Source organism: Pezoporus wallicus, unplaced genomic scaffold (genome assembly GCF_028554395.1).
Source record: "Pezoporus wallicus isolate ANWC-B61680 ecotype Strahan unplaced genomic scaffold, APGP_CSIRO_Pwel_v1 contig_5879, whole genome shotgun sequence".
Classification (NCBI taxonomy): Eukaryota; Metazoa; Chordata; class Aves; order Psittaciformes; family Psittacidae; genus Pezoporus; species Pezoporus wallicus.
Window position 1 is genome coordinate 1933381 of NW_026637549.1, and position 26564 is coordinate 1959944.

At 38.8% G+C, this 26564-nt stretch overlaps 1 protein-coding gene across 3 annotated transcripts in view; it reads left to right on the plus strand.

Annotated features, from left to right (window-relative positions):
• The window catches only part of HDAC9 (histone deacetylase 9), a 385328-nt gene that overhangs the window by 198568 nt on the left and 160196 nt on the right, over nucleotides 1-26564 (plus strand). For 2 of the 3 annotated variants that reach the window (XM_057406208.1, XM_057406209.1), the window contains exon 13: nucleotides 3532-3801. In XM_057406208.1, the coding sequence (XP_057262191.1) occupies nucleotides 3532-3801 (270 nt within the window). Of the gene's footprint in view, nucleotides 1-3531; nucleotides 6101-26564 lie in introns of those variants that run through there. The other variant, XM_057406210.1, reaches the window with a different exon arrangement.

The window sequence follows — 26564 nt, forward strand, 5'->3', positions numbered from 1 at the left end:
AATGAATGTGAAGTAACCTGAACTTCTCTTGTCTGAACGAAGATCGGCTTTGCCGTTGTCAGCTTTAATATACTTCTGTCCAAATGACAGCTTATTTCCTTATAAGGCCCTTTGATCACCATTGCAGATCTTCGTTTTACTCAATAAAGGGAGTCCGAAGTCTAAACCCTCTGGTTAAAATTATTGCAGTCAGGTAGCAAAAGACCACTACTACAATAAAAACCTTAAATTCTTGATGTTATTTTTGTATCTTTGTATCTAGAAACCCTTGACCCTTCCACTTGCAGAAAAAAAAGGGTAATTTTGATGTAAATAATATAAGTGCAAAGCCTGTAGCATATGTCTGTATTCAAGAAAATCTCAGAAATCATAATGTGAAAAGTGAACAAACCCCTCTGTCTTTTAAGGTCATTTTTTGTAACGTATGATGGATAAAATCCTGCCTCCACTGAAGCTAAAGTAGCACTGTCTTCACTCAACCAAGATTTTATTTGCTCAGTGTAGGAACCCTACATATGTTCTTAAAATAATCTATTCATAGCATTTTGACAATTTGTTTTTAATGGTAAAATCCTCCTCTGTATTGAAGTAGTAAAGGTTAAAATAATGCGGCAGTTGGTAGGATGCACTAAATTATGGGAACAGTATAGATAATATTAGAGCTTACATAAGGAGTACCTGAATTACAGTTTTCATTTCAGGCTGTCAGTTGGTTTAAAGCACATTTATAAATACATAAAAATATCTAGGAAGTGAAAATTTGTTAGTGCTTTGCATGGTGATCATAATTGACAAATATCTGCTAATAAAAAATGAAAAATAATATCTAAGGTTCTGTTGATGTACTGATGGAAAAAATAAGATTATTTGTTGTCAATAATAATATTGAAAAGATACAGTTAACGCCAGATTAATAATTCGCTCCTCTGAATAATACTTAATGAAATACAGATGACTGGATCAGATTCAGCTGGAGAAAATTAATATAGCTTCATTAAACATGTTACAACTGAGGTTTTAGTTTTCCAGCTTACACATCTGACTAGCACCTTCTGAAGGTGAGAGGTAGCACAGCTCTCCAAATACTGCTATCAGGCAGGCAATTATTTGGACAAAACTACAGCAACAGCTGACTGTGGAACTGAAAAATGCCCAAAGCCTTTTCTCCTTTGCTGAGAACTATTGTTTAAGCCATTAGGCAGAAGAATTATTTTGAAAGATACATTCCTTAGAAACATTGTACTACATGAGTAACAGAGACAACAGTAAGCAGATGCCAGGTTGTTTCAGTACAACTAGTGTACATCATTGGTCAAAGTAATATGAGATAGTCATAGGAGAGAAGGAGAAAAAGTGTTTCGTATGTATGTACAGGAGTTTGTAGAAATAGCCACCATGTATTTAAAATGAAGAATTAATTGAAGAAAGAAATGTAGGGGTTGTTGTTGCGGGATTTTGTGCTATGTGTCTTTGTAAAGATGTTTTATTTAAAATACTGTATTTTACAAGAGCTTATCATTACAAAGGAGAAACGAAGGCAGGGGCTGTAACTGAAGGATCTATATAATGATTTGTTGCAATCTCCAGGCTATTTAGTCTTCCACTTTTCTGTACAAGCAAACAGGTTAGATTGTGTTTGATTGGACTCTTGTAGTTATACAGTGGAACTGACGTCTGTAAGTGCTTCCTCTCCTGCTGCCACTATTTTCTTTGGCTCATGCATGTCCCTAACAGTTTAATTTCCTGAAAATAGAAGAAAATAAAATATATAGGTTACATTAGCATGAAGCCATTTTTCTGAGTGACTCCTTTAGTTGGAATAGCGAAAACAATGAAGTGTACTGGTTAAAGAGACCAGTCTGTACAGCTCTAAGTTATTAGTGAAAAAAAAGTAGGGGTTTTAAATGTAGCCTTAGTAAAATTCAGGTTAATCAATCATTTTTCCAAAATGAAAAATATGCATTAACATAAGGAGAATCCAGCATGTACCTACAGATAAATTCAGAGAAAAAGTGGTAAGTGGGGATTTAAAGATTTAAGCATTAAGTGTAAGCAGAAGTATCCAGCAGTGAAAGGACCTGAGCAGTGTTTCATATAAGACTCATTTTCTGCTATGGAATCCAGCTTTAGCTAGAGAGGTAAGATAGAAATACTGACTCTAAACTCCAAATATGTAATTTTCCACACTACTACTAGGAGATATAATATAAAATCAGATATTTCTGACTCAGAAGAACTGACCAATCTCTTGGTAATGCTACTGATGTAATTACTGGAATAAGATGGGGCCAAGCTGCCTTTAAAAAACAGTTTAACAAATAGGAAAGCATGGTTGATAGTGATACAGGGAAGGCATTCAGCTGTGGCTTAGCAGACTGAGCAGCAGCAGTGGTTTTCAGGTTTGGGGTCTGTCCCTCCCACCATGCCATCCACTTGTTTTTATCATTCTCCATCATAGGAGAGGACAGGACATAAAAGTGAAAAAGCATAAAAGAAAGGAGAGCAGTAATGAGCTAAATATGTGTCTTAACTTTTCTAGTAAGTAATGGTAAAAATTGGGGGTTATTTTTCTCTTCTCAGTATATTTGACCTTGGAGATACAAATCAGTATTTGCTTGAAATCAAGTGGTCAGTTGAATAAATGGTAATTACTCACTTGACCCCACAGATGCTTGCTCACATCTCTAATTTGTATCTCTTTCAATAGAGTGGGGATTTTTTCAGTTTGTGTTTTGAGGACTACATCTGGACTGGTTTGGAATGTATTTGCTGCATCTTAAATAGTAAAACATAATCTGTACTTGATTGCAACACTCATATCTGGCACCTCAGCAGAGCTTTACAATAGATGTTAGTGGTGTAAAACCAGTATTGTCTGGGTAGCTATGTGGTATCATTTTGCTTAAACTAAGATACCTGTACCATGCATGACAAAAGCTGTAGTCTCTCCAGTCATAGACAGATCTGTATGTGATATCTTTGTGCCACAGGAGAAGGACTGGCACCAGCTCTTTGTCACCGCTCCTTTGTTGCCTTTCAGTGCCACCTTGCTTTGATGGATAGAGATGCTTATGTGAACATTTTGTAATTTTCTTATAACAAAATATTAACCATATCACTATTTTTTTTTTAGGACTTAGGAGTTCCGTTATTATTTTGTGTTGTAGAAATTAACGGTAATATAGTTATGTAAAGTTCTACATTTATGTTCAAGTATGAAAGGAGCCCAATTTCTCTTTATTACCAGCTGTAACAGTGTAACAGATGTGTATTGTTTTCATTCTTCTGCCTTATTTTTAGTTTAGTGTTTCCATATAGCACTCTCTACATACATGGTATTTTCTACTGAAGAGTAACAAATGACTTTTGCTTAAGAACTTTGGTTCTGTTTTGACCTGCACATTAGTATTTTAGCAATTCATGGCTACATGGGCTTGCTGTGGATTCAATTTTGTCAGTGCAAATCTAGCATTTCTTTGTGTTTGGCATCAGTGAAAGGAGTCGGTAACTGTTCCCCCATTCTTTTTCCAGATGCTGTCTAAGTCCATTGAGCAGCTGAAGCAGCCTGGCAGTCACCTGGAGGAAGCTGAAGAAGAGCTTCATGGAGATCACTTGATGCAGGAAGAGCGAGCTCCTGCCAGCGGGGCCAGCATTAGGGCTGAGAGCAGCAGTGCTGGTGTGGATAACAGAATAGGACAGCAGGTGGGGGCTGTGAAAGTCAAAGAGGAGCCACCGGACAGTGATGAGGATGTTCAGACCCAGCAAATGGAATCTGGGGAGCAAGCTGCTTTTATGCAACAGGTAATAGGCAAAGATTTAGCTCCAGGATTTGTAATTAAAGTTATTATCTGATCATCACATGCATTTTCTAGGCTTTGGTAAGCAGTTGTGTTTTGATTCACTGATCTAGCAAATCCTGATTTACTTTCAAAGAATCTAACAAAGGCAGAAGTGTTGTATGCACACTTGAAAACATAGTGAATCTCATCCGTATGGCCACTAATTGAGAAAATACCTGTTGCAGTCACTTTATATAAATCTTTGCATAATAGGTGATAGACTTTGTATTAGCCCAGCCTTTGTATTACATTACATTGCTTATTTCTAGTGAAAGAGAACTCGTATCACCTAGCTTGTTGAGATCAGCAATTGCTGGAATTAGTTTCCAGTCCTGATTAATGAAACATTCTCCTTCTCTGATTTTGAATCCTCTGACTTTTGCTTTCAGCTGTCTGTATATACTGTATCATACTGTAGTCTTGAACACTGTTAACCTTAGGGTACTTTTTCTTCAGTAGACATGTATTGACTGCTATATCAGTGGTCCCAGGCTGGTGTATAAAGTTTAAATTAGAGAAAAGATGGATGCAATTTACAAGGTGGATGTAGAGGCAGGCAAGGCACTGTTTAAAATTGCATTGTTTTCTTTCTTTGCACTGCTTAGTTAATTTTTCATTCTGTCTTATTTGATGATGCCATCCACAGAGACAATTTTAAATGCAGCAGATGCAAGTACTGGCGAGAAGCAAAAGGCAGCATTAGGTTGCAGTTATTAGGATATTGCAGGGAAAGCACAGAATTGTTATCGTTATCAACTGATACCTATCGCTTGTTTGTTATTTTAAATAAAGACTAATCATACAATATGGCATAACCTTTACTGCTAGGTCTCGGGGACAAATACAAAAATAACAACTGTCCATAAAATGCCAACTCGGCAAAAGGAGACTTCAGCTTGTTGGCGAGCTGGAAGGCGCAGTGTATGTGTGCAGCCAGCGTGCTGGCATCCCTTTCCATTGCCATCCGCTCAGGCAGGGCTAGGGTGAATGCAGTGGAAGGCCCTGTTTGTTTAAGTCGATACTTTGTCAGGTCCCGCTGTTCTGCAAAAAAAGTGATTTTGGGGGGGGGGGGCAGGAAATGCCTTATGGAAACAGGAAGCCCAAGTGATTCATGTGCTGAGGAATGCGGGGCGGGGGGGGACAGGGCAGTGCTCCCTCTGTTTTTAAAGGCACTCTATGAATTGATTTATTGTCAAAGAAAATAACAAAGCGAGTAGGGAAATTGTTAAGGAAGCTTTCCAGTGAAACATTTCCTTCATATTCCCTTTTGATATGTTTACCTTGTTTTATAGGTTTACTTTTGTTAAGCTAGTTAAAGATTCGTTGTATTAAGATCCCCTTTAATATGGGTAATCCCAAACTGACCTGGAATCCTTGTCAGGGTTTTTTTTTCTATTGAAAATATTTATATTTCTAAAGCTGAGGTATTTTAAGGTGCAGTATCCTGTTTCAAGAAAGATAGCTGTTTTGCCAAATGTAGAAATTGTTCTAAAATATATTATTAGCATGTGTTGTTTACATTATGCTGTAATACTATTAAATCACTTATAAAATGTTGCAGCTTCTGAAGATACATTATCCTTTTTCCTAGAAGGTCTCCAAACAAATGTCTGAATAGTTGCTGTTAATATGAAAGGCTTCCTTAGATAGAAGAGATTTATTGATTGAGAAAAAAAACAGGTGATATTTATGTGTGCTTCATATTTGAAAAGAAGCCTTTCTTCATCTTGGATGAAAAAAATCACATACACATTCAAAAGGTAATGGAGGAGTAAAATTAAATGGTTTTCCCATTCTGTAAAATTTTAATTTTCTTTGAAATCTGACTAACTTCAGCCTCATCAAAATGGGATAGTGCATCTTTTAAAATACATTTTATTTGGGGAGAAACTTGCAAATGAGAAGAGTTTTGTACAGTATCACTTCAAAGACATATATTCACAAAAGACGAGATATTTTTATAGTGTCATTCTGGTGAGAAACCCCAATACATTAGTGGACTTTAATTTCAGAATCTTTCAAATTTGGATAAAATTTAAAACCTGGAACCAGTGAAAAGGAAAACTGGGTTTAAACAACCACATTTCTAATTGATTATTGTCTCTTACATTTTAAATCTACTGTATTTATTATAATTTACACCCTTAGAGGTGATCTCTTGTTTTGTGTTGTAAATATATTCTGTTTGTATGTTCCCTTTTTTTGCCTTCTGATATAAGTCTCTTCCTTTCTCAAATAAAGGTTTTTTTTTTAAAAGATCACCTTTCAGATATCTGACTTTGTGTAAATTTGATAACTTAGTTGTGCTTTTGCTTCATATAACCAAATACGTTCGCCACACAGTGTTGAAACAATTCAAGCTTTCAGGAGCAAGGTTTTAATTACACTATTCTTACAATAATTACACAAAGTCTTTTTTTTTGGTCTCTTGTTTTATCCTGCATCAGCCATCATAAGTTTTAGTGAATGTGGAGCAGTATTGATGCATGTTCATTTTCCCATCGTGGCATCTGTCTTGAACATGTGATCATATATCACCATACAGGAAAGGTAAAGGTGAATCCCAATTTCTTAGCTCGTAATTATCTAAAATTTAGATGAACTGAAATAATTTTCCTTATTTTTCCAACTTGCCTAGAGCCCAAAACATGCTGAGCTGAGCTGAGCGTCTACTGATCTCTGATATTCCTCAAGACCTTTGCAAAACTAGAGTCCGCATGTAAATATGCTGGGGAGGAGGAAATCCTCAAACTTTGCAGATGTTAAAGCAACTGCACGAGGCAGTGAAGTCCTACTTTAGAATACCACCTTTAAAGTCCACCTTTAGAGTAACACCTAGCCCTTCCATGAAGATGTTAAATGCTTTGTGACATGTCCTGAGCTTTGCTTCAGATCTAGAGAGAGTTTATCCCATTAGCAGCATGTCCCTATTGTTACTGTACATGAATTGTTCCTACCAAGAGTTCAGAAAATTGTTACATTCTAGCTCTTCTAACAGTTCATTTAACTTGCAAAGGCTCTTAACAGCTCTGATTCTGGTACAAATAGTACTAAAATAAAATGGTTTCAGCAACATAAATATGTAAGAATAAATATTTCTGTAAATCAAATGTGATAATTTTCACTAATATAGCAGCAAACTAATGTTTCGTCAGTAATACACCCCCAAAAATAGGTAAAAAGTCAAGTTTTAGCTTAGGAAAGATTAAAGCTAGCATTAACAGAATAAACAATAGGGCAAGCAGTGCAATAATGATATAATGTATTTAGAACCTTGTGTCTATAAGTAAATCATGCTTTCAACAGGGATTTTATTGAGATGCCTTTTGTTTAAATACTTACGTTGGAATTAGAAGAATGTTTTCAATTTACATTCCTGGTTTGGAGGCTATACCTAGATTTTATTTTTTTTTTTAATTATTTGTTTACTATGCATCATACCACCCATAATGAAGAAAATAAATAATCATAGTTGAATACAATTCACAAGTCTTACCTTCTTCCAGTTTATTCTGTCCTGTTGTCCAAAAAATAATGCCAGTGTAGCTGCTAATTTAGAATTACTACTAAGCGAGGGAAAATGCTTCATAATATTTACGTACTCAAGACAGACACATTACTCAAATGTAGGTACTGTAACATTAGCCTTTTTTTCATTTTCTGGCATTAATGAAATAGGATTAAAAGCCAGTTCCTTCAGGAAAGCAGGAGCACTCCAGACACTACCACCACTCATCTTTCCTATTCAGAAAATCATTTGTGCACTGTCTTCGTTCCATCTTCATTATCATCAGGATCCCTAAGACTTAATCCATGTTACTTAAGCCACTATACCCCGTTTTTATCTTCACTGGCATTCTGAGGTAAAAATCTATAAACGTTAATCCCAAACACCAACCTAAAAATGTTTACTTATTTCTCTCCCTATGAACACTTCACAATTTGCAGCCAAAATTAGCTAAGCCAAGTTAATTTCCTTATTGTACTCTGTCCCACTAGCAGCATGTACTACTTATCCACTTAAGAAATGTTTGTTTGCTTTTCATTTATTTGTTTAGTTTCTGATTTCCTTATGCAGTTCCCATTATCTGGGTGGTAGCGGGGCTTCTGTTACCTCATTGCTCAGTGGAGGAATATAGTTTTAGAATGTTGAATGCTGAATTGCTGTTTGGGCAAAGAGAAGATGAGCATCCTGGATAAATTATCATCTCTGCACTACAGCAGTAATCCCAGTGATTTTTGTAGAATTTTACCACTGTAATTGGTAGACACCATACTTTGCATTTGGTAGGCTTAGTGCTTTGCTTTTGTTCTTTGGGTTTTTTTCCTCTTCTATTTCAGCCTAATTTGGAATTCGATTTAAAAGCCAAAAATACAGTTAGCTCACACAGCCAGTGGAAAACATGGGTTTCTTGGCCATGCTTACTCACTCACACATACAAACAGGACTGAGAAGGGGCATCCTTTGGCCTTGAATGGCCTTGGTCCCCATTTACGGAGCCCAAGTGTCACACTCCTTTTGCTTATTTTTATTCCAGACCCATAACCCATCTATCCCATAGAGGCCAACTTCTACCTGTGGACACGCACAGCTGTTAGAGACCCCATGGGTTATTTCATCAGTATCTGAGAGTTAAAAGCATACCAGCTTAGTAACTTGAAATCATTCAGGAGTGTCTAAGTCTCTATGGTGACTGCACAGGTGCCTTAGTCACTAGAGTTGTTTTGACAGATCAGATAACTTATAAGTGATCTAGTGCCTTAAATAGCTGACTAAATGAGATGGTTTGAATCTGGCTGTGAAGCCTTTGTTGCATTTGTATTACTTTACTTTCCATAGTTGCCTTGAATTAACTTAAATATAAGGGAGGTTTGTTGGAGGATATGCTGTTAAAAGAACCCTTCTGCACATTTGGTCTTTCCAAGCTGGTAGCATGTTACAACATTTTTGGTCTTGAGAAGTGCTGTGAAGGGTAGGATAAATGGAAATGGAAGTTTTGAACAATGTCAAACTTCCAAGTAAACCTTTCTGCACCTCTCCTCCCTCCTAAATGAGATTGCCACCAGAGTCTTACATATACCAGCTCAGCTATACTTAGTTGTCTCTTTTAACTGCATAACCAGTAAGAGAGGCACTAACCCTGTACCCTTCTGCTCTTCCTCAAGTCCATGGGTGCACAGTCTCAGTACAACCTTGACATAACACAAGCTGGCGTTACGATTTCAGGGATCAAACTTGACTGACTGGATGGAGCGAGTGGACAGGGTGCTGTGTAGTTGGAGTTGCTTTGTGAATTTTTTTCATTCATCTACATGAGGGGAAGCCCCATCTGAATATTTAGCCACCGTTCTATCATCTCTACTCTTAAGAGCCTGTCCATCTTTATCAAGTTTTTAACTGTGGTCTTTAAATTTATGCTACAAGAAGAAGAATTCTTTTTACATTTTTAATGCCAATTTTATGTGAACATGCAGAATAATGAGAACAATTACAATTAATTATTCTTTCCCGGTTGGATTTGAAAATTATCCTTTTTTTTTTTTCCCCAGAAAGTATCACATGTACTTTCTTAATGATAGCCAAGGAAATTGGTGTTTTTTTTGTTTGTCTCGGATTGTAAACTTTAAGTTACAGAAGGCACTGAGACTTGATTTATCACATAATTAAATCAAGAACTGAACTGTCTGACTGACTATGTGGCATTAAATAAATCATAACGGAATTGTATCATTTCACTGGTACCTGCATAGAATGACGTTGATGAGGCTTTTATTTTTCAATCAAAAATTTTTTATAGTTGTTTTCCTCCTTCAGATACTTAGGATATAGCACCTTGTTACTTTTGCTACTGCTTCATCTCGTCAGAGAGAGCAGCCTGTAAGGAGACTGCTGGGGCAATGCTAGGCAAAATCACTTAATCAGGGGTACATAGCTGGCATGAATCAGGTCTGTAAATCCAGATCCCAGTAATTACCATTTCACATTTTGACAGTCAGATGATACTATTTTCATACCATTGGGCAATTTATCATTTCCTGTATCAGACAGCACAGGGTTTTATTGTTATTGAAGAGGATTATGTGTTCTTGGAAAGCTGCTTCTTTAAATGCTTCATTTTTTGAAGAATTCTGGTTTGATCTCTGAATGTCTCTCTGTCAGACACACACACACACACACACTAAAGTTTTCATTTCTTTTCCTTCTCATACACTATGAGAGTGAATAAATGCACGCCTCAGTATGCTGCTGGCTAAATCTTCATAAAGTTCTGTTGTTTAATGTCCTGGAAGAGCAGCTCGACCTGAATCCCTTTGAGACATAGGTGCTCTAATGCAGAAAGCAGTGCATAATCTGTTTTCTCTCATGTTCTGGCCTGTGACCTTTGGATTCCAGGAAGCCAAGGAGGTCTTTCTGTTCATACTGCCTGTATTTCCTCAGAAAAGGGCCTTGTGAAAATTACAGCTGTGAGATTGCAGCAAAGCAGCAATGGCAAGGGCTTAAGAAGGCTTTGCTCAGGTTCTCTGTAAAGCAGCTAGGGAAGCATGGAGGATTCCGTTTTCAGCCCTTTACTTAGTCTTTTCCTTTTGCTCCCATCAAGAAGGAAACCATGGTAGTTTTTTAGGTGGCGGCTGGCAGATTTTTGAAGCAGATCTCTATTACTGAACAGACCCATAAGGAGCACAGGGCAGAAGTTCTGTTGGGAAATGCTCCCCCCACCGTGTGCACAGAGGGATAGCTACCAAGACCAGCTGCTTCTACAGCTTGCTCTCCTAGAACTTCCTCTACTGAAAATACAAGTTGAAGAGTTACTACACATCAGAAAGCATGGCTCCACTCAGCTACCTGACTGCACACAGGGACAGGTGGTGATCAGGTTTTCCTCATTTCTCACCCGTTTTGATCCATTTTGCCTTAGGGCATCAAAGGCTCCCAAGCTCAACAGCACATCCCCTGACATTTTTCTTTCTAGAACTTTTTTTTTGATGAATTTGTACAAGTCTTACTTTTCTATTAGTTTCTGCATAGATTTCAGCTTTCTGAAGCTACTTACTCAATACAGAGAACTTCAAAGCTTCTCTGTTGGTGTTTCTGGCAGAAAAAAAAAAATGGGTAGTGCCAGCCCCACAGGCACAGCCCAGGGACACCTGACTTCTATGGCTCTGATTTGGCTATCAATCAGGGGGGTTGGAACTAGATGATCTTAAGGTCCTTTCCAACACTAACCATTCTATGTGTCTATGATCTCCACGCTCTGAGAAGCAGCACAAGACCAGCAAATAAAAAAGGATCAGGAACAAGATTCATTCCTGCAGGAAGAGGCTGAAAATGAGCATGGCGACTGTTCCTTATCCATATTGATGGGTAATGCAGTAACTAAGCAAGCTGCTCATTTTCCCAAAACAATTGAGTGCTTTCAAGTTAAATACTATTATATGTCACTACTGTAGTAGCTCAGACTTCAATTTAAAAGAAATAATCCTTTCTTTCACCTCTCTGGCCCTTTCCCTCCAGCTTTTAATGAAGGAAAAGGATTCAAAGTACATGAACTCATTTTCAGGTTTTTCTTTTTCTGCTTTCAAGATGTGAAATCAGTTGACACACAGCACACTCAAAGATGCAGAGGGTTCGGTCTGGTGGGGTACCACCCACAGCATTTGTGAAGCTGCTGTCATAAAGGTGAGCTGCAGGTAGTCAACACAGAGAGACAGTTTCACAGCAGTTTCCTTCATGGATTTGAGTTTCAGTACCAAGTCCTAGAGGCCATGACTAAGTGGATCATTTGAGCCTGGAAGGATACTCTGAAATTAGATAGTCAGTGATAGAAAGAAGTCAGCGCCTGGTTCTCTTTTACTGTCATGGCCACCTGCACATTTAATGTCATTGCTAAAGGCTGAATATTAACTTATAGACTAGTACTCAAAGTGAGTTAGGTGCATTAGTGAAGAAAAATGTTTGGAAGCTCCTTACCAGCATTAGCTTTACTGTGTCTGCCTGATCTTCTGCATGATTACTTCAGCAAGTAGTTAAGGAAATCACAAGACAAAGCACTTAATGCTTGATGTATAGCAAGTTATTATTCACATGCTTCTGGTATTTCCTATTTTTACTTTCTTCTGATTTAATATGGGTGCCAAGTATTGAAAAGAAAAAAGAAAAAGAAAAAGCAGACTTTTCAGGTGAAGGGTTTAGAAATGGAGGAGGATTTGGCATGTCAGAATGGAGGGGCACAATCCCACTGAGGTTAGTTGCATTCAACCTGCAGAATTCCTTTAAATGCAACAGTAGCTTACATCAAGAAATACCAATATATACATATTCTGCTCTTTTGTGTCACAAAGTTCATCCCTTGAACTGAGAACTTGAGCCTAACGAAACAAGGAGATTCGAGGCCCAAAGATGACTGCACAGCTGAGATACTCTATGCAAAAGCAGAAGCTGCAAAGTAGTTCTCTCAGCTGCTACCAGAAAAACAGACTTTTCAGCTATTGCCTTCTCCACTGATCACAATCAGTGCTGTTGCATCAGCAGTGAACAACTACTGGTCACTACTGCTGCATATTTGCAAAATCAGAACAATTACACCCAAAGCTACCACAACCTTTCTCCTCTTTGGCAAGTAACTCCTCAGCAGAAGCTTCCCCAGCCCCTCCTCTCCCGTGGCTGTCCTGCTGGTGTACCAGCCTCTCTGCCAAGTACTCCAGATTTCCCCCATTTTTGATGCAGAGACATAAGAGATCTTGGGAAGGGCTATGAGCCTTCAATTACCATTGGTTTAAAGATGTGCTTGGCCACCCCATGGCAGGGTTCACTTATGCCAGGTAAGAGATGGTGCCTGGAGGCCAAGACCAGCTGGGGAGCAGGAGGAGTGGATGGAGGGGTGTTCTCCTCACTCCAGCACTGCTTTGGGAATGATGGTGGGGAGAGGCAAAGGATGTGAAGCAGCAGCTGTAAAATGTCTTACGGGTCACCTTTTAACTAGTCTTGAGAGACCTCCTTGGCTTGGAAGGCAGCTCTGTCCCCTCCCCCTCTGTAGGATGACTCTACCTCAGTCAGAGGCTCCGGGTTTCTACCTTCTGCAAAGAACTTTCTCTATTGTCCTTGTTCTCAGAAGACAAGGTGGTCACGAGGGATTAACTGCTTTGCCTATCAACTGATCATTATAAGCCGTTGTATAGAAAGTTCAGGCAAAATAATATACGTTGAAATGCACTGATGCTTTCAGGGAACAGAAGAGTTCAGACAGTTGAAGAAATGTTGCTTAAGAAGAACAAAAAGCTCTGCCATCTGCTACCAGCCTAAGTCGTTGGTTTTCACTTTCCTGTCATTGCTATCTCCTTTAACAATCGTAGATTCACTGTTTCAAGCTTTCCTGACCAAATAATGGAGATTAGTTAATAGAGAAAGCATTCAAAGGAGCAGAGAATCAAGTCCCAATTCCTAGTTCTCCGTCTCAAATCTCACTTCAATATCCTGAGAAATACTGTGACTGCTAAAGATTGATCCAAGGCTACCAGTGTTCTGTCATATGTCTTACACTGCTTTTCAAAGGTAATCTGACATTTATCTTTCCAGCTGGAAGCTTGTACTTTGATTTCATTGAATTGAATCAGTTATTAAACTTAATACCACAGGTCAGTGCTGGACCTGAATCGGAAGCACTGAAGCTTCTGTTGTTTTGTATCTGAGCGTTCTGGGACAAGGAAATAAAGTGAAGATAGACAGAATATCTAAAATGCCTATGAAATTATCTAGTGTCTATTTCACCAGAAAACGGTGAGACACAATTTTACTTTCATTGACAGGTTGCCATGTGCTAAGGTCATTTTTCCCAAGTTCTTCATTCTCTTCACTTGAAGAGCATTTTGCAGTCTTCAGGATTTATATATATATATGAAATATTCCTGTATGTCATCTCCTAAAAAATCTTAAGGACTGGACTATTTAAATCAGTGATTAATAGCTCCTTCCAAACAGATTTGCAGCCTTTTCCCTATTGTGCAAAAACATAACAAAACAGAAATACCAGTGATTTAATTTGGCATCGTCAGCCACTGAAAGATGAATCAGAAATACATTAGCAAATATTCTAGATGATCTTCATACTGCAGTGACAAATAAATGCAAGAATGGCAGCTGATTCCACCAACTAGCAATTCTTTTGACTGTAGTATGGCGCATTGTCATGGTTTAAGCCAAGCCAGCAACTAAGAGGATAACACGCATGGATAAACATGCTGCATTTCTAACAACTGGCCATGAACACAAAGAAATCTGAGTTTGTATTGCTGTGGAAAAGAGAACCAAGCCAAAAATTCCTTTGTAATTCATGTTTGGAGGGCTGGATTATTGCACAGAAATATGTTGGGATCTCAGTTTGTAGGATACCTGAGATGTTTCTCTTTACTGGGCAGGTTTTTTTTTTTTTTGCCTCTGAACCAGAGCATCAGCACTACCCTCCAGTGTACACCCAGAAATGCTTCCTGAATGTTCACATGCTCAGGGCATTTTGAGCTGCACCTTTAATAATAAATAAATACAGAATGAACTTGTCTGGCATTTCAGGCCAGTGACCAAAGCCAGGGAGTGCGGCGAGTATGCCACTGTTTTTCCTTTAACTTTATTTTTGTGGGCATCATGCATTTTCAAAATGGTTCTACATTTCCCTGAACCAATGTAATATAAAAGATTTACTGTTACAGTTTGTGTGTGGCCAGGCAATGGCATATGGAAAACATGTTTCCTGCTATTTAATTTAATTACTCTAATCACGTGCCAGCCCCAGGCATGTCATTCTGGACCTCTGAGGCTCTTTGTCTGTCAAAGAGATGGACAATATCTTGGCTTTGTTTAGTTGCTCTGCAGGCTGCAGATAAAACTACTGAAATACTGACTGTTTGTTTAACCAAAACTTTGCATTTTAACCATTTGGCTTTGATTTTTTGTTTTACAATAAAAGATGACATTTTGTCCCTGGTGAGCTGAAAAGGAAATATTAGGGATATGAAGGAGTACTGTCACTTTTGGGGCTTAATAGATGAAAAGGGATACTCTAGCCTTCTGGTTAGAAATCAGCTTTGTTAGCAGAAACTTAAGACATGCATAGCTGTTGCTTTAGAGTTGCCTGTTAGCGAGGGCAGCTGGAAAAGTCCTGTTAATAACTGCTCCTTTCTACTATGGTTAGCCCTTCATTCAACAGTTTCAGTAGATTTTTGGTTTTTTTTTATTTTAGTAGATAAAACCGGAATGGGTGAAACTAATTAAGATTGCCTTGCAAATAATCAGACCAATAATGTTACACCCAGGTGTAAATTAGCTTTTATGTTACACTCTATAGTTATTCTTAGATAAGAAGTATCTACAAATTACAGCTTTAAGTCTTTTGATAAAAATTTAAGAGCATATTACCAGATTATAGCACTCCATTCATATTATAAACCCCAAATCTACAGAGAAATTAATCATACACTTAGCTTTAAGTATGTGCTTAACACCACGGCTTCCTTCACTTGTAAGCAAGTGCTCAAGTCTGTCTTTTCCTGCAGCCAGAAGTGACACTAGAGAGTGCTTCAGACTATGAAAGTGTATCATTTCTAACAATCATGTTGTCAGAAAAGGGAGGAATAAGAACCAGCTTTTAGTGAAATTAGTTCCATTTTATAAGGTTATTACTACACGTAGAAAGGCGTGTCTGCACGTTTTTGGAAACTGGATGAACTTAAGTTACTGTAAATTTCAACAGTAATTAATCTACTTGCTTTACTTTCCCCTGTTTTCTAGCTGAATCAATGAGATACAGGAAATAATTTCTGTTCATTGTAAGTTGCACCGTACAGCAAGGCAAGAATTAAAAATGTTGTTCCTATATACTGACTTACAGCTCCTCTCACATTTCGCTTTGAGCTAACCACTAGATGACACTACTTCCCACTTGCTTAGCAGGTGTGGGCATATGCTCCCATCTCTCTTCCCTATACCCATTCATATATTTACATGCTTCTCGACCAAAGAACTTCAAAAAGAACATTATGCAGGTTTTGCCTTCCCCACTACCTTTTTGATGAATTTTGTGTGTATTCACCTAGGTATTTAGGTGTGTGCATGGAGGTTTACAGAAGCATAACAAGCAGTGCCGGTGTCTTTGCGTGATTTATAGAAAACATGTATTATAACTCACCCTGTGAGTCTTCAGGGTGTTATAACTTAGCAAATGTCAACAGCACAGCAGCTCTACTTAAAAGAAACCAGAGGAACTCCAAGAAAAACTGAATAGGCTGGAGTTTGTGGAGAACATTCCCCTGTCCCCTACATTTTGTTTCTCCATCACCCCCAAAAAAGGGATAGTATATTGTTTTTTGTAGCATGACTCTGAATTCACGGTGAAAAATATCACGCTGAGGAGTCAGGCAAGAGCAGGCTTCACTATTCCAAGTCCAAAAATGGCAGACTAAGGAAAATGAGAAAGACACAGAAGGGCTGTCATGTATATCCATAAGGCGGCGGCTGCTGCTGCTGTGGTTTTTAAATTAAGAAGAATGAACTTTCCAGAAGGATGTGTGGAAAGAATCTCACATTTCTAAAAGCCTGATTTTCAGAAATCCAGAAGCTCCAGATTACTTGAAAAATGGCTTCTCCAAAGTTACATTTATCCCACTGAATTGCATGCATAAGGACATGAGGACATGGAAGTGGAATAATAGCGCCTTCAGATAAACTTTTATTTTTGCCTATGTCAACAGGCGTCTTGTTTTCTTAGGATTTGTCTCAGTTTATAACACATTTGCTCTATATGTGCTATAACTGTAAAGCATACTTTTGTGATACACTTTATTTAAATAGCATTTAAAATGGCCATACTAAAAGATGTCTTTAAAATCTGACCATCATCTACTTAGTGTTACAATGTACTACCCATAGTCAAAGCAAAGTAAGAATTACTTTCCAGTTTAGTAATATAAGTTTGAAATATTGAAACTCTTCTTCATTTTGTACCTATTTTAATCCTGATCCCCCAGGACTGCGGCAGTAAGGATTGGGTGCATCCTTATCCTCTGTCACATTAGCCAAGTACTTCTGTCTTCCTGTTAAAAGTGACTTTCAAGTGGAGAGGATGAGCCTCCTTGCCTTGAAAGGATTCTCTGCTCTGCATTTCACGTTCTATTGCAACCCATTATTTTAGCATTATTTCTTCTTCTTTAATACGAAGAGCTGCTACTGATGTAAAGCTTTACGGTCTTGCAGTATGAAGTTCATATAGTGTCTACCTTGCACTAGAGTAGAAAGTAAGATAGTTCTGCTGAGAAGCTTGTTTTGTTATATGAAGCTTGTCATAAGAGATACAAGCTGAATTTCTGATTTGTAGGACTTCAAAAATTATATTGCCTTAATATTGTTAGTTTTGCTGCACCTATGCAACAGGTCAGTTAGTGTAATGTTTCCCGTAGTTCTGTTGAATGTTTGGGAATTGTATTTACAGATAAAACCTAGCCATTTCACACGTAAATTCTTCCAGCTTACAACAGTGTAAGTACATAGTCCCTGTTAAAGAGTGATGACATACTATAGACACAGCACCATATTTGCAAAATTATGCTTTTAAGTCATTTGTCAACAAAACAGAGACATGTTTATCTGTTTGAAACCAAGAACATAACTGGATCCATCAAAGAGCTGAGATTTTCTCAGCAGTTTAAAGGTGCCCAAGTCCCCAGGAACAACAATGGCTGGAATCAAGGCTACCTAAATTGCAGTCATAAGCAATGCAATCAAAATCAAAAAATATGCACAAAAATCCTGTGCATGTGTTATTTGGACCGGTTAATTTATTGGGGATTATGGATCCGAGGAGAAAATACATCTAATTTTAATCATAAAAGAAGAGAAAGGCTGAGAAATAACGTTAGCCAGAGTTTTGGTTTGTTTGCTAAAATGTCTTGTATTTAATCTAAAAAAGGGTAATTACTTTTTCAGACTTTGATTTCCTCGCAAATCTTATGCCCATATATTTCATTTTGACAGGACATTTATGTGAATTGATTCTTTTCCGCCAGTGTCCTACAGTTTTTCTTAAATTTATCAGCAAACATGCTTGACCCTCCCTCCAAAGACTGCTTAGGAAGGGTAAAAGCTCTCCACTCTGGAAGTGGCTCTCCACTCCAGGAAGGCCAGCCAGAATATACAAAAGCAGGCAAGATGAGGAAGCAGCTTGTCTTCAGACCTGAAGACAAGGGGACTTGCTGCACTAAAAATACTCTGGTGGTTCATATGCTACCTGTGCAGGGACAAGTTCCCTGCTTGGTCTGATTGTAAAAGCACAGACTGTGAGCTTTTACATCGCTTTGGAAGGAAAGAGACAAAAGAAAGAAGTTTTAAATAACTTTTGCTCTCTCCTGACAAAAGGGCTTTAATATAAATTATAGCAACCAAAGAAACACAGTCCTTTGGGGCTAGGCTCCCCTTTCTCAAGGCTGGGAGCCTTTGAAGGAAAGCAGCTTTGTTATACCTGCTACACTTGTGGAAAAGAAGTTATCACTTAATGATGTTTCACTCTTGCCCTGTAGCAAAGGACTTCTTCTTAGCTGGATCTGAAAGGGCAGCAGGAAAAAAACCCACATCTTTCCCCAAGTAACTTGAAAGGCAGCAAAACTATCTCAAAGTACAAAGCATGCGAGCAATCAAATGGATGCAAAGCAAATTCACAAAGTGGAAAGTAACCTATGCAGCTTTACACAGCCCTGGAAATGAAGTATTTATGAGCAAAAACTTCAAAGTCCTCCCTCCTCTCACTCCCATGTATAACTGAGGCAGCAGGAATAAGCATTTTGGAGCAGTAGAAATGGTGACAAACCGAGGTAACAAACAGCCAAACACAGCCTTTGGTGTGAAGCTTCCTTCACCTCTGCCGGAGGGACACACATGCCTTTGGACAACAGCAAGGAAAGCTCTTTCCATGTAATCCAAAGCCACTGCATTTTGATTATCATCATAAATACCTTGCTGAAACTTCTGCTTATGTACTACACCAGGGCTTGGATTAGAATAACCTACCATATTACAGACTATATAAAATTCTCAATTCCAATGAATAATACGGAGCAATGCAGTTTAAAACATGTTTTAAACTCACAATATACCAATGGAGCAGAAGAAAGCTTTGGTTTCAGTAAAGAGGGGTGTGGGGGGAGTATCCTTCCATGAACAGTTTTTCAGGCAGTTTATAGTGAGGAGGTGTTAGGAGGAGTTATTACTTCCCCACACCTTCAATAACATAAAGAATTCCTTTTAAGCTAATCTGAAGACAAAACCATTCAGGGTTAAATGAAGTCCTGTGACAATATAGTGACGTTTTGATCTCAACAGAAAGAAAACTGGTCTGGCATTTTCAAATCTACCTTTCATTTAAGGGAGCAACGGTAAGGTTTCTTCCTTATATAGAATCAGGTGTGGTTGTGTTTCCTATCATCCTGATATAGTTCTTAGCTCACAAGGACTGCAAGAGTTCACACAAGAAAAAAAATAAACCCACCCCAAAACAAACCCAAACCAAGAGCAACAAACAAGCAAAAAAGAAAATTACAAGAGACAGAAAAAAGAAACAGAAAAAATTACCAGCACATAAGAAAAAATATAAGGCTTTAAGCTTGCTAGAGGGAAGCCCTTGAATTTTGAAAAGTAAAAGGTGGAGCTCTACGAAATTGTCTCTGTGAAATGTCTTACACCTACAGCACAATCCCTTCCTAGCCAGTCGATCATTTTACTCAAATCATTGTAATAGCTAGTTTTACACTCCTGAAGTAGTGAGTAGTGTCCAAGGCAAAAGATTTATAGTTTGCTCTGGGTATAATGGTATGAGAGCAGCTGGCTGCCAAAAGGGACTGTGATTTGAAGAGGGCGCCTTTGGTTTGGGAGGTAGTGTATTTCTTCTGTGGCTGGAGTTCACTAGAAGAAATTGTTTGATGCACTGGCCAATGATAACTATCTTGGGAGAGGGAGAAACACAAATCCTCCACATTTCAAAGAGAGAGCAAAATGAAATACTTGGGTATGTGGAAAAAAAGATGACAAACACCATGGCAACATGAAGTAGATCAATTCATGGGGCACTTTGTGGTTTATCACTTAAAAAAAAAGATTTATTGACCCCAAAATCATGGTAATTTTTAGTAAGCTGCTTGAGAAGAGGAGACAGTAGTTTTGGAATGAAGCCCTCAGCCTTAGAAATAACACTGCTGTTTTGGCTCTGCTTCCAATATTGTTGCCTAGTTTTAAAGCTTTTCAGCAGGACTTGTGACCAGCATGAACCGCTGGGGAATAGATTAACACAGTGTTTTCCCAAGTGTCTAATCTCTGTTTAGGATCAGAATACAAACAGCAGCAAAGCATTCTTAAGACCCAAGGAGTCCTAGGAGCAAGCCTAAGATTCAGACCTGGTCAGCATTTGCATTACCTTGGGCTCCACGTATCCAGAATTCTTTGGGAGTTCTGACATTTCTGTTCTGACCTAAAGCTTTACCTTTGCATGCTGAGTGCAGCTCTTGGCTTGTCTGTGAGAGTGGCGTTATATGTGTAACATCCTCTAAATCCTGTCTGCTGAGTGGATTCATCCTTTCAAGCTCACTTTTGATTGTTAGAGGGAGAGGTTTTGGAAGAGCAGTGTCTGTATTCCTTCTTTTTTCCTTGAAGTTTTTTCTGCTATTTTAACACTCCTGAAATCAATGAAGAGCTCTGCATTTTTGAATCAGCTTCAGTGTTTCCAAGAGGCAGTGGCTGAGAGACACTGATTAGAAGTTTGCTAAACTGTTTGCCTACCTCTGCAAGAGACTGGGCTAGTCAGATGCACACCAAGTTCTTTTCAAGTTGTTAACCAGAAAATTCCTTTATTGTTGCTGGATTTGGCATTTTGACAGCAAGAAATTAATCAATATAATATACTGATTATATATATTATATATATACACACATTATATGTATTTTTATATATATATTGCTGTGTGTATGAGGATTAGGAGATATAGAAAGAACTAGGAAATACAGCAATAAGCAATTCCAAGTCACTGAAGCCAAAGGGAATCTGTGCAAGGAGGGACAATGGTGAAAGATGTGGCAGGGAACAATAAAGCATGCATAGAAATGAAGAATAAGTTAGGCTGTAGTGATAGGACAAGGGGTGATGGGGTTAAACTGAAACGGGGAGTTCAGGTCAGATATAAGGAAGTTCTTTATCGTGAGGGTGCTGAGGCACTGGCACACGGTGCCCAAAGAAGTGGTAAATGCTCCATCCCTGGCAGTGTTCAAGCCCAGGTTGGACAGAGCCTTCAGCAACATGGTCTGTTGTGAGGTGTCCCTGCCCCTGGCAGGGGGTTGGAACTGGGTGATCTTAAGGTCCTTTCCAACCCTAACTATTCTATGATTCTATTAGGCATGATTCAACCCAGTTCAGGTCATTGGCCATTATAATATACAGGAACTTCCATGAAGGCATTTTAAGTAAAACCACTGAAATGCCTAGGGTCTGATTTTGCAGATCCCTACTTGCCTGTAAGTATGTGGGGGGTGACATCCTCAAAGGTTCGCACAAGTAAAGCAAGCGCATTCTCTGCTATCTAATGAAAACATTTGTGTATTTACTTATGTATGCAAAACCAACAACAACAAAGAGCTCATGTTTGAGAGGAGCCTAGATAACTGATGGTGGAGATGGCAGCACATAGACAAACCCCTCAGGAGGTAGGAGATGTGCTACAATCTCAAAGTTGCTTTATAGACTCAGAGGATTATGATATATTTCTCTGTGTATTAAAGGATGACAGGATTGTTTAAACTAAAAGCAACAACACTAACAATTTTATATAAAATTCCTAGCTTTCTGTTTTCCTGACAAACATATCAAATGAGAAGTTATCAACAGTATTTTGAATACACTATGAATTAAAATGAGCACACATTTTTGCATGTCACCTCACTGCCTTTTCTTGTGTTACAGTTAGGTCAGAACTAAAAAAAATACAGGGGCTCTAGTACCATAATATAGAATTATATGTTGATTTTTCCATGGGCTATTAATATCTTGTTACTGTGAGACTGTACTGGTTGGTGGTTTCTGGCTTAGTGGTGTTTGGCTTGTAGGTAAAGGAAAAAAGAAAAAAAAGATAGAACAAGACCACCTCTAACATGAATACTGACTTCCAACTGCTATTTTATGTAACTTATCTTTTGCTAGTTCCACATTTTTACCTTTCATATAAATTAAATACCATTATATCTCTTAGCCTATATTCATTTTTGTGCATGCTCAAAAAATGTGTGGAAACACTTTTATCTTGCTTACAGGTTTCTCTAGTATCAAGATCAAGACCTCTTAACTTCTGGATCTTGGGTGGAATTCCAAGGGACATTCCAGTGGGTAATAGAGTAGAAGATGTAAAACTGCCAGTAAGGGGAGGGGGGGGGCGGGGAGGAGAAGAATTTTCTCTCACAATCAGTCACAGGAGAGGGTGGGAAAAGCAGTGTAGGAGTGCTTAATGTGTTCTCCTAGGGCGATGCCCTTTAGACACTCCTAAATACAGAGTCCTAATCCAACCTGCTTCCCTTCTCCCACTCTTTCAAAAACAATTGTATTCCTAAATATCTAACAGCAACACGTTGAAGAAGTTACATTTGTATCTCTAAGTCAAACTCGATTTTTCCCTTTGCTTGTGAAATGACTCAGAATTAGGAGATTAAAAATGTAACCACGTAGCTTGTAAAGGTTAGTGATATTTAGTTATTGATATAAAAACCTCAGCGAGGGACTGCATTTCTAGGGGCTTGCTAATGGCATACAGAATCTTTCGCCTTTGGGTCACTGGATCAAATCTGTCTCTTGTGGATAGTGATCAACTTTTGCTACAATTAAAGCTTTCAGTGCCCTATATAAATTAAATATGTAGAAATTAGAGATGGAAAGGACCTGTTACAGCTTGCAGCCTATCCCCCTATCAGTACGCAATTGTTCTCTCTGGCTATTACAGATTTTCCAGTTCCTAGTAGGTCGTGTCCACCCTGCAGAGCAAAGCAGCTGGTATTAATTGATAGCTGAGTTTAGCTAGGTTCTGGTGAGCTCCCTGTGCTGGCACTGGGGCGTTTGGCTGACACTTCCCTGCTGCCTGCCTCCACAGGGGGCACTGAGTGGGCAGCAGTCCAGGGAGCTCCCATATCCCTCACTGCTGCCTGGGATGGGGAAGCAAGCAAGAATCCCAGCTCCTTCCCACCCTGTGCAAAATACCTTATAATACAGGAGGATTACCGAATCTTATTTTCAATGCCTCGCTTATTCCCCTTTCAAGTCCTACCAATGTCTCTTCCATAACCAAACAGCTGCAGGTCATAGCTCTAAATTGTGGGTCTGACGGATTAGTTCGGGTAGCTAAAGGGAAGGCCAGATATTAGTTCAGACATTGACATGAACTAAAAATTTCCCAAACTTTGGAGGAGATCTGGAAGCTTGCTTGGGGCTTCTTTTTGATTTAAATGAAAAGGTTTGAACCCTATTACCTTTTACAACTTCCATTTGCAAGTAATTAACTATGTTGCAGAATGCCCATTATTAAGTGCTAGGAACTGGGTACCAACAATATTAAGGTTAGTTGTGTAAAGTATTTAATGACTACTGCTGGCTATAGTGTTATAGATACACATGGGTTTTGTAGGCTTAAAAAAAAAATACAAGAAAAAACACACCACCAAAACCCAAACCAGTAACAGTGGCCCATTCCAAAGTAATATAAACACATAATAATTAAAACAGTTCTCATTCTCTTGAAAGGAGTCCGAGTGGGGCTACTTTAGCCTGCGCACTTTTGAGTGCCTCAAGGTGCAAGTTACAACACTGGGACAGTGTAGAGTATAAGTGGGATTTCCTCAGTGCTTCTAACCCTGGCCATATGTGCCTGTCCCAGAGACTTCATAATGCAGTGTTTCCTTCTAAAACTGCTCAAAGTACAAATGCAGCCTTCAAAGCATCAGAATATTTTTAGAACGAAAACTGAACTTTGTTGCTGTTGCTCCCTCTGTGCACCAAAACCTGAAGTGCCAGTGCGAGTGGCGTGTTGGAGCTGCCCCATGCACCCCAACTCACTGCTGGCAGGTGCTGCTGGAGGAGCAGAGCTTGCCCAGGACTCCCAAGTACCCTGTAAAACACAAGTTTCTCCATTTGTAGTGCAGCTAATGACCGCTGTGTCACCAGAGTTAACCTATTCCTGATATTCACAGTGCCAGAGTTTCAGCTGTTGAAAAATTCAAGCAATCATAAAGGAAAATCCTTTGGGCTTCAGAAATACTGCAGCCAGGTGGTTTAAAAAAAGAAAGAACAAGAATTTAAAACAAAAGAACACCAAACAGGAACGCAAGTAGTAAAATTAAAATTGCAGCGAATCTGCAAAGGGGACACTCCACACTTTTTTTTTCAAGGTAAGAAACCCACAACCCTGTGTCGTGAAATATCTTTTTAAACACAGATTTTGAGAATGAAATTGAGGGTTATAATCTAGTAGCCAACAAAAGCAAGAAAGGCTGGAATGTTGGTAACCAATTGCAAGCACAGGATCCAAGCAAAACATCTTGAATTGCTAGTACTGTAATAAATTACAGTTTTCACTTTTGTATTCTGCAAGTGAAAACAGCAGTAAGTCAAGCTTGAGTGAGGGAGAGTAAAGGATGACCTTTTTAATTCACCCACACCCATTACAAGTAGAGGAACTGCAACGTGGAACAGTGAGAAATGAAAATACAACACCCATCCTTGTGTGAAGGGACAGATCCTACTCCCATAAAATGGGGTTCCTGTGTCGCTGAAGAGTTAATTGTCAGGTAGCAATAGATGAAAGGCAAACCAGACTTTGGGATGGTCTGCTATGGCGGCTGTTATCTCATTTTCTTCCATGGATTAATTTTCCCCTCTTTAACTTTAATTAGATAAAAGTCTGGGGGGGGGGGGGGGCGAGGTGGCCCTGGAGTGCTCAAAGGGCAAGAAGTGGTCAAGAGCTGGTTTCTCTCAACGTTTGATTAGTCTATTTGATAAGTGATACTAAGCACCCCAATTGGTTAATGAATGAGGGGTTCCCATGAGGTAAGTGGCTGGGAAATTTAGCCTCCCCCACAAGGACAGCAAATACGTAAACTTCTGTCCTTCAGTTAGGTGTCTACTGTGGTTAGTAGTAAGGGTGATTTATATCCTATCTGGGTCCTGGAGTGTATCTACATTGATTGACTCCCTTGATCTTGACATCAGTCACTTGGGCTTTCAGAGAAAAGGGGAACGTAAGAGATAATGAAAGCTACATTAAAGAAGACCTTAACATTTATGTAAACTTCATTCTATTTCAAAGGCAGAACCATCTTTCAACAGAAAGGAGATTTATCTCCCACTTGAAAAATATCAAAAAGTTGCAATATATTTAATATCAAACTTCTAGCTTTGGTGCTGCTCTCAGCCTTTGGGTTTGCTTCTTATTTCTTGACTAAGTTGAATTATAGTTTAAAGTTTTACTGCAAACTGCTTGCAAATACTCATACAGACACACTAATGTCTTGTGCAAAGAGACACTGAGGAGAAGAAGAGGGAAGAGAGAGGGAAAGATGAAGAGTTTGAAGAGTAGAAGTGTGGAGAGAACATTTGGAAAGCTTATATGTTACTATGTATTAAATATAGAGCTTTTATACATGTAGATCCATGGCAGTAGAAATCAGAGCATTCAAATAAAACTAAAATGGACCTCTGAAATGCCCTCCTAGTGAGTATCACCTACATAATAAGATTTCCCCGGCTGGCTGCCAGGCTCTCCTTGGCCCGGAGAACAGGGGCAGGTTTGGGCCACGCTGGGGTCCGGAGGGAGCCTGACAGGAGCCAGCAGTATCCTCACTCTCTCAGCAGGTGACCCACCAGGCCAGCTGCAGCACAAACATCAATTACAGCAGCGTTTTCAGCAGTGCTGAGCAGAAAGGTGGTTTGTACAATGAGAAACAGGGCCATGCTATCACCTGTGGAAGGCTGAAAAAGTGCACAGACTGTCCTGGGTAAAGATCATCTCCAGTTCTGCTACAGAATACCTTCCCTCAGAGAGACATTTACAAAATCATGAAGGCAGCAGGCAAAGTGGATGAAAAAAATGTTATTCACCACATCCTGCAATATTGTCTTTGGGAGCTTTTGCTGAATTTACAAGGAGATAGTTTAAAACAGGCATGTTTTATTTTTGCTTTGCCCCATGAGTAGTGAAATTCTAGAATTTGTCGCTGCATAAGATTGTAGAACCAGCTTTTCAAAATAGGATTAGACAAACTCATGGACAGCATGGTTATAAGCAGATGTTAAAGGAAAGAGACAGGGATGTACCTCTAACATCTGTAATGCAAAAATTCTGGGTATTGGGAGAGTACGAAGGCAATGAATTGCAGAGAGTAGCCGTGCTCGTTTGCTCCCACTATTGTCTGAGGATATTGGGCATGATAGAGTGGCCTGATGCAGTAATACATTTCTTATGTTCTTTTCTTCTTAAATCATATTTGGCTTTGTCTAGTCCTTCAATCATAATAAAACTTAGATTCTTCTATTATATTTTTGTACTCTTTCTGTCTAGTTTCAGCTAGAAATGTCTTTCAATACATTTCTGCTTTTTCTTAAGCCACGAATTATTCTCCTAAAAACAAGTAGTCAACAACACAAGCCTTTTTTCTTTTTATCTATGAGT